This window comes from Stegastes partitus, unplaced genomic scaffold, assembly GCF_000690725.1.
Source record: "Stegastes partitus isolate 25-593 unplaced genomic scaffold, Stegastes_partitus-1.0.2 Scaffold425, whole genome shotgun sequence".
In the NCBI taxonomy this organism is placed as follows: Eukaryota; Metazoa; Chordata; class Actinopteri; family Pomacentridae; genus Stegastes; species Stegastes partitus.
In genome coordinates this window covers 394,493-403,724 of record NW_007578156.1, presented here as the reverse complement: position 1 = coordinate 403,724, position 9,232 = coordinate 394,493, and the positions used below count along the sequence as shown (strand labels likewise).

The 9,232-nt window shown below is 39.8% G+C and overlaps 1 protein-coding gene across 1 annotated transcript; it reads right to left on the bottom strand.

Annotated features, from left to right (window-relative positions):
- Nucleotides 1–1,121: 1,121 nt before the first annotated feature.
- Nucleotides 1,122–5,218, bottom strand: dhrs1 (dehydrogenase/reductase (SDR family) member 1). Its single transcript, XM_008286012.1, has 9 exons — nt 5,087–5,218; nt 3,888–4,036; nt 3,529–3,672; nt 2,975–3,054; nt 2,605–2,737; nt 2,316–2,459; nt 2,163–2,232; nt 1,835–1,915; nt 1,122–1,726 (listed from the first exon to the last, which is right to left on the bottom strand). The coding sequence occupies exons 2-9, from the start codon at nt 4,029–4,031 to the stop codon at nt 1,590–1,592; spliced, it is 933 nt and encodes a 310-aa protein (XP_008284234.1). The 5' UTR covers nt 4,032–4,036; nt 5,087–5,218; the 3' UTR covers nt 1,122–1,589.
- Between the last annotated feature and the right edge of the window lie 4,014 nt (nt 5,219–9,232).

Below are 9,232 nucleotides of genomic sequence, written 5' to 3'. Positions count from 1 at the left end.
TGGGGTAGCCAGGTAGAATCCTGCCTAATAACACCTTCAGAGGAGTCATTGGTGTCCTGGTGGCCTCCGCTACTACTGTCTTGCACAGTCTCTCCGTTTTGGAGGACGGCCTGCTCAAGGCACATTCATGCGAGTGCCACATTTGGTCAGTTTTTTTTTATTGATTTAACTGAACCCTAAGGGACATTCAGTAACTTCTAAATTTAATTTTCTTGTATCCACCTTGCTTCATGCTTTTCAACAACCTTGTCACAGAGTAGCTTGCAGTGTTCTTTTGTCTTCATGGTCAAGTTAAAGCCAGCAGTAATGATTTACCAGTGACCTTTCTAGATACAGGTGTGTTTTTGTAAATTCTTGCCAAAAAAGCCGAACTAAACTGACCATGGCTCAGTGTTGAAAAGCAGTAAAAGGAGAAAACTTGCACGGGGGATTAATACTTTTTAAAAGCAATGCATCTGCCACTAGGAGGTGTATGGGTCTAACTTTCAGGATTCCTATTTGAGAAACTACTCAGGACACTGAAATGTGGTTGTTCTGACCCTGACCTGTGAGAATTACATTTATAACTGTTTGGCCAAACAAAGAAAGAATATTTCCTAATAATGAGATTTTTATTGCTGGAACTATAGAGAATCACAGCATCTAGACCTTCAAGCTAGGAAGTAAAATACAGGAAAATAAACTGGAACCAGCAATTAAACACAGAAGCAAAAAAACACAAATAAACTACAAATCAGAATAATTAAAAGAGTTTTAAATTGCTCAACTTGTTTGACGCAGAAACTGATTCCCCTTAGCAAGCTGACAGAATTTGCTCTTTAGGTTTTTCATGTATGAAACAGAGGAAGTCTGAATTTGTGCTCGTGAGACAATCATCAGTACATTGCAGTTTAAAAGTGGAAATATTCGGCCACAGTGCTCACTGCTTATTGTGATCATGATTGTCTTTAAGCACATAAAACATCTGCACCTGTTAACATCATGAGGTCTAATGCTTGATGTTCACTGGAATCCTTTAACCAATCAGTCATTATATCTCAGTTATGGCAAACAATTGGTAGAAAAACTAGAAACCTTTTTGTTTAGTTCTGTTAATTTGAAAAAAGGAAATGTAAACAGCATCAGGTTTGCATTGTTTTATTTAACCATGTGTTAGCAGTAGTGGTGTGTGAGTATACAGATTTAATACAAATTTCACGAATGCAAAAATAAGTGCAAAATGCTTCTTCATCTGTTTTAAATTCCTTTGTTATCTGTGCAGTAATTAGCAAAATGACACTGAATGTAGTTATAACAAGAAATTGCAGTTTTTCACATTGTGTTGCTTCACCTACAGCTGGCTTTAGTGTTCATGTTAAATACAGACAGTATGTGAGGACATCCTTCATGCATACCTTGTTTACTTCAAACTTCACTGAATCAAAAGAGTTAAGCTCTGTAGCTGGAATGTGTATGAGTATACGCACTGGATAAATACTCCTTCAAAAATAATGTTGGGTCCAAATCCTCTTGTCACGCTTTAGCCATTCGTGATGGTTAAACCACTGAAATGAATTACCCTGCCATGTGAGGACTGACGCAGGGAACCTTTAGAACCGGCTATTTGCCAGAGTGAGCACAAAGCGTGGCAGGCGAATGAAAGAGGGGACAACAACCGAGAGCCAGGAGAGATACGGCGCCTGGCTCAGGAGGTATTTTATGGATGTGTAGTCAGCCACACTCCGGCCTGCAAAGAAACAAATACACTAAATATTAGAGTTGACTGCATTCAGTGACACGTTTAAGGTCTGTATTCTGCAAATCTTAAAAAAAGGGAAAAGAATTACAAATTTACCGTCAACGTCCTTTATTCCATAGCGCCTTGCCAGATCACAAGTCATGAGTATTTTCCCAGTCAGTGACATCAGATTTTTATCTTGAAGGCAAAAAGAGAAACCAAAACTCACTGAAAGACTTATCTGGACCGGTATGTGGTGCATCAGTTTCATGAAGCGTGTTAGGATGTGCAGATCAAAAACATGCACACAGTCACTGAACTGTTCACTCTAATAAAGCCTTTTTTGGCTGACATTTACTGGACTGCAGTTGAGTTGTTCATGCCACTTCACTTTCCTCTCATCAATCTGATTTTGAGGTGAACACTATTTTCAGTCTCGTCCTACCTTTTGCCAGGTTGACAATGCACTTCCCGCTCAGCTCTGTGGTTTCTCCGTCGGCAAAGACTTCTTTAAACTGAAGAAAAGAAAATCCAAAGATTTAGGATAAAACAGAAGTCGCTACCATGAAGAAGGTTTTGCTGTTAGACGTGAGTTTACCTTCGGATTTATACCCTGTGGTGTCTCTTTCTCCAGTACCATCTGAGTTATTAGCTCGGTTTGTACCGCTCCTGGCCACAGGCTGACAGAAGCCACTCCTCTGCTTTTTAGCTCGACAGCCGTGTCTGCTGCCAGCCTGTCACACTGGAAGCAAAACGCAAACAAAGTAGGTTCTTATTACATTGACAAGATATGAGAGAAGATACTGTCAAGTATAGTATTTAGATGTAATTGTGCAGCACACATACTGGGTCGCAGTGACATAAATCTCAATGTGAAGGCAACTTACTGCGGCTTTACCAACACCATATGGCACGTTGAAGAGGTACCGCATTCCTCCAAAAGATGAAATGGTCACTATCAAACCTCGACCTTGAGCAACCATCAACCGGGCCGCATAAACTGAGAAAAAATAGTGACCCCTGCCAAATGAGGAAAAACTGAAATAAGTCAAAAAGTTTCAGTCTCAGTTTTCAAATCGTAAAATACAAATGGCTACATTTTATATCCCTCACAGTTTCTTGGTTGTGTTGTTATGGTTTATAAACTAAAAACGGACAAAAACAAGTTTAGTGACATCTGATGTCTGGATAGACGAGTTTGCTCTCAATGACTCAGTGAACTCATGAGACAACATGAAGCAGGAAAGAATATGATACCTGAGTCCTGCGTTGTTGATGGAATCCCAGATAGATGGATCAGTTTCCCAGAACTTCTTCCCCATGTTATCAAAGATATCCTGGAGTTACACAACATGTTCAGATCATCAGGGACCTTCTGCTCTAAAACATTCCCATGTTAAAAACTTTACATTTCTAATTTCTACTGACAGAACCATTTTGAAACTCCAAAACTCTGTATCCTACTGGGCTCAAACTGTCTGCTACGCAGTTATGAAAGTTCAGCAAAAATAACTTCATGCATGTAGCATGCAACTACATATGCTTCAGAAAATATCACTGGTTGACTTCTGCAATGGGAAATAACAGTAATAATAGTTATTAATTAATAGATCCTGAGATATTACCATTCACACACAGCCCCAAATTAAAATGCATGAAAATGTGCAGAACTGGATTTAACATGCAATTCAATATATATATATAAATATTTGACATATCAAGCTAAAATTCACAGTTACATGTTCAATTCACTGTATTAAATCTGTGAAACACCAACAACTGTTTCTTGTTTGGGCAGTAGTGATGCCAACCTGTACTCCTGCGTAGGCATTATTAACCAGCATATCCAGTCTGCCATTCTGCTCACGTTTGACCCGGTCAAACAGCTGCTCGATGTCTTCACATTTCGTAGAATCACAGACAGCGGGCAGACACCTCCCACCTCTCTCGTTCACCTGTGTTTAGAGTAAAGACATCATCCTGAAACGCGACTAGTGAGCAGAAAGTAAACAGATGCAGCATTTTCTAAGACATCCACTGGACAAAGACTTTGGAGCTTCGTCAACTGGTCACCCACAAATGCCATCGCTGTCAGAGATTGCCTTTTCAAACATCCATTTTCTAATTTAACCACTGTATTAAAAAAAAAAGAGCAAGCTGTTAAATTCACCTGTGCAGCAGTTTCCTTCAGAGTCTTCTCCTGGCGTCCCGTGATGTAGACGGTAGCTCCCGCCTCAGACAGCTGGAGAGCTATTCCTCTGCCAATACCCCTGGAGGCACCTGTAACTACACACACCCAGCCAGAGAGGGACATCTTCTCTGGGGGAGGAATCAACAGTACGTACAGTATGCAGTCAGCTCGAGTACAACGCGTAGGCTGAAAAACATTACAAGTGCATGATTACATCGGATTCATAATCGGTACTGGCTGATAAAATTAATCATCTGCATCAAATCCAGAATGAGCACTAGGAGGCGGATAATGCTTGCGAGCTACAAGTTTCCATTTTTGTTTGAAAATGGGACATAAAAGTAAATACGGCAAGTATACAATGTAAGCTCAGGCTTAGTGAAGCACTGTATTCTCTGCCTGTATCTGCTCGTGGGCCATCATGATAAGATGAGGCATGATAGCACCGTAATTGCACCACTAGATAAGATGTTTTCTGTAATTACCAAAAAAAAAAATCAAATCAAATCTGCAAAAATCCAATAGTATGCCTTCCTAAAATGATCCACACCATGAATAAAATGTCTGTATGGACTGAATAAGGTCAATGGGAATTAAAAATAGTCATAGATTAAGTGGAAGATTACAAATTAAGCGCTCACATGGTGTCATCAGTGACTCTGCATTATTGCCGCCCACTTGACCAGAGTTCACCGACTGAACTCACCCAGTTTGTGCAACTACTGAGTAAGTAGTCACTGTTACTCAGTGTTTTGCATGTAAGATTCAAAACTGACCTTGGTATTTTTTAGTTAGACACACAATGACTTGTCATAGCAAGGCAACTGTTAAATGTAAGAGAAAAGTACAGCATAAAAAATGAACACCATGTCCTAAAACTTAAGTTCCACTAACTTCTATTGAGTAACACGCCCCCTTTTTTTATATACTCCTTATAATAAAACACATTTCCATGTTAAACTTTTATTGTTCTTGAATACTTTCACGATAAACTCTTTATTAACTGAAAGACTTTTCCACAGAGAAACAACGACTCATTTTAACAACTAAATTAGCGTCTATTTAAATTCTAACCTGCTGTTATTTAACACAGCAAAAAATGTAAAAACAAACCAAAAAAAACAGAAACGCTTGTAAACAGCACTAGCAAACTTGCATTAGAACAACAACAACAATACCTTATAGCGGCGCAGCTGGTTTGTCAAGTCCCAGTTAAAGTCCTTCCAAGGAGGAGCAGGACGAGGAAACGTGTCGAGAGTAACAGTCGCGGTTGTCTGCTATTTGCTTTTATGCTGTTAACGAGATTCAACACTGCAACGTGACAGTTACAAGACGACCTGAACGCCCCTTGGGATAATATCGCGAGAATACCCGAGATTAAGCAGAGAGTTCTTGTAAGAGGGTTCAGTCGCGCAGACTTCCTCCTTCGTCTAAATCCCGGTGGACAATATCCAACTCCACATTCACACAAAATGATGATGTGATTTAAAATATTACTTTAAAGCACAGAAAACAGTGTATGATTGAAGTGCAGGGCGCATGCGCAGCTGGAGATTTAGTAGTTAAGTAACATTAAGATGTTAATACACTTGTAGGTTGAAGACAGCTTACATAATGGCAGGACAAAGGGAGTGAACTATCTGGACTAACAGAGATATTGTTAGGTTTAACTTACTGCACAGCAACACATGATGGCGCTGTAGTCTTAACTCCCAGTCATACACAGCTGAGCAAACCATTTGCAAGATTCTTTTTTGAAATCAATGATCTTTTTATTGAATTTTCAAATGAGAGAATTAACAATGTAAAGATTTCCTTTGTGTGTTACACAGCAGTAGAAAGTAAAAAGTAGTAGTGAGCACAAATTCTATTTAGAGTATTTGTACAGTGACAACCCAAAAATGAAAAAGACAAACAACCCTAAAACAGACCAAGAAAAAGAAAAACACAAGAAAAATCATGGCTCAATCTGCAAAACATTCCTGGCAAAAACCAACCTAATCAGAGAGTGACTCCGGTAACAAGTCCTCAAAGCAGCAAGAAATGTACAAGGCTGTAAGACTGGATGTCAAGTTCTTTTTGTCTTTCCTTATCTTTATCTCCCCTTGCCTTGTCTCGAAGTGAAATTGCAGTAAATACATTAAGGATGCATGTAAGTCGAATCAGTGTGGATTAGAAAGGTATCTTACCCATTTTCAAGATTTGATCCAACCTGACAACCATTCAGATTACTTGTAAACAACTCCCCCCTACTGTATGGTGTCTGTGCTAAATTAGTTGTTGTCATTGTCTAGCTGATATAAATGTGTTAAATAATCACGATCATTTAGAAACTGTGGTCATATCTACAGGAATGTGCACCCTTCTTGCTGCTGTAGTGTAGTCACTGCAACCACAGTACTTTGCATAGTCTATAATTTTGTTTATACGTCACCAAGTGAATATACCATGTAATGGTAAGTGAAGTGGAATGGAGCTCTAAAAGATAGCGCCCGGTCAGGTCTAATGTTTGTTTTGGGGTTAAAAGTATGTGGGTTGAGTTTTGGTCCAATTTTCATGAAGTCACATCATGAAAAAGATAACCTTGATTGAAAAGATCTAGTTAATCATTAAGAAACTTTACGGGAAGCTGTCAGGTGAAGATGGGATCCTGTAAACAGAAAAGAGAGAAAAAAAAGCTCAACGACAGTATCAGTTATGTATATTTGCTTTAGAAGATTTTAAACCACTGCCCAGACTTGCTGTCAGTCCTCTCCTGCACCAATAGGAGCTGCAAAACTCTCATATTTATCTTCTTTCTAAGGACATTGACTCTGGTGACATCAGATCCAAGCATAGCTCCAGTTGGTGCCAATCAGTTGTTGATTTTACTAATATGGAAGCAAAAACTTGAGAAAGTGTCACATAATTTTATTTCAAAAGATGCAGTGTTTAAGTATATTATTTTCCACTGCAGAACACTCAGATTGAATAACTAGTGAATTATCTTTGTGATATCCTGTTCTGTACTGTTTTAATGGGCATGCATTTTAGTCTCTTAGTATATTTTACATTGTAGCTGTTGCCTACTGAAATATTCTCATATATGTCTATATATACAGAAATGGGCTGCAAGGTGGCTCGGTGGTTAGCACTGTTGCCTCGCCGCAAGAAGGTCGCTGGTTCGCATCCCGGTGAGGACACCCAGGATCTTTCTGTATGGAGTTTGCATGTTCTCTCTGTGCAGCGTGGGTTCTCTCCGGGTTCTCCAGCTTCCTCCCACAGTCCAAACACAGGTTGAGGTTAATTGGTGATTCTAAATTGTCCGTAGGTGTGAATGTGAGTGTGCTTGGTTGTCTGTCTCTAAGTGTAGCTCTGTGATGGACTGGCGACCTGTCCAGGGTGTCCCCTGCCTTTGCCCTGAGTCAGCTGGGATAGACTCCAGCCCCCCATGACCCACGTTGTTTAGTTAATTGACAATACAACAATATTTCATACTGATTCACCTCCACGATCAAAACTGTCTATTGCACAGAGTAATGGGAACATTGTTTTTTGGAAACAGATGTTGCTGTTAAATCTTTTAAATGACATTTTACAATGCTGAGAGCGATACACACAAACTACACTGGTCTCCATTGTGTCGCGGTGGAGGTAGGCGTCTCCAAATGGGATCTCTCCAAACAAAACTGAAAGTAAATGTCTTTTGAAATCCTGGAAATGTTTGTTGAGGGAATCATGTTACAGTTTCAGTTTTCTTTTTTCAAAACGGGCATCATGTTTAACACGTCTGCAATTAGTGGAATGATTCATGGTTTGGAGTCAGTGTGCAGGTATTACTGGTTTGAGCAGTGCTGCTTTCCTGCAGCCTTGCACATACATGTGATGTGTGCATACAGGGTTTTTCTATCTGAATATGCAACAACAGTCTGTTTACAGCAAAGTCAATGAGTCAGTGATACCTTATCTGACAAGAATCTTGATATTTTCCTGTTGTTTCTGACCATCTGATGACAAAAAAAATGTCTGTTTTACTCGCATAAATGAACCGCAATCAACAAAACTGGTTACATTTATTCTAAATTCTTACCATTTGCTGCTGTCATTTTACCTCTGAGGCACCTGAAACCTCTCTGGTAAGGGAGTCAAAAAATCCTCTATGCAGGAAAAACCCTGGTAAAGTTACATTCTTTGATCAGTTAGCGGAACACCAGGACTTGTGTTTTTGTTGGTGGCACGATAGCTCAGCGGTTTTAACCGTTGTTATATAGAAAGAAGGTTCAAAGTTCAAACACATCAGTGAGCTGTGACGTTTCTGTTTGGAGTTTGCATGTTGTCTTTGGGGGTTTCAGCGTATGGGAGTTTCCTCTGGGTTTTCCATGTTTTTTTCCACAGAGGGAATCAGTTGAGTCTATGTGAAAATGTTTCAACTGACTCAGTGTCAATATTAGAATATATAGTCACTACACACCAAACAAAACAGAAATTTGTAGAACACATGCCGTTTTTTTGAAAGTACGAGTGCATCAACTTGTGTTTATCGCCATCACTGCAAAAATCAGGACTGTAAATCGGGAGTACGTCTGTGTCAAATCTCCGTCACACTGAGAGCTGAGAAGAAATTAAAATTCAGTCTCACAGGACAAAACACTCAAGTGCATCCAAAGAGGCAGGGCGATACAGCGAAGTGACTTTATTATGGAATGATAATGATGAAGGCGTACAGGTCGGGCCGGTGCAGAAAGCAAGAACAGGATCTTACGATGTGATAGACAACAAGAATCTCGAGTGGGAGAGATAGAAACCGATTTGTATAAATACACAGGAGGAAATGTGGAAGAACTGAATGAGTTGATGATATGAATGAGGTGAGAGGGAAAAGCTGAGGGCTTCAGGTGTGTGGATGAACAACGGCAGGAGAAATGCTTGAACTGGAAAGTGGGAATGTGGTTGCAGAGAGGGTCTGAAAGGTGGAATGGAAAGAATAGAAAAAACCAGGGCAGGAGCTGTGACAGAGCAAACGCTGACTGGTGATGGGGTGCAATCTGTTTTATGGGTGAGATAACTCCTGTCAGTGTCAAATGTAGGGTTTTCTTTTTGAAGATTAGGTGTCTCTTACTATGACATATCTCGTGTTGTAAAATGTCCACACGCCAGTTATTTGTCCGTGGAGAAGAGCTGAATCATATTATTTACCGAGCACTTGTTTACACAGAGACAGAAGTTGTGTTTGTACAGTCTGACTGGACCTGAAGCTTGCAGGCCAAGTGTCCTACATTGACCTAGATTCGTTTGCATTTATATGTTGTAAAAAGAATTGTATTCATAAGTTTTATTTTCGTCCA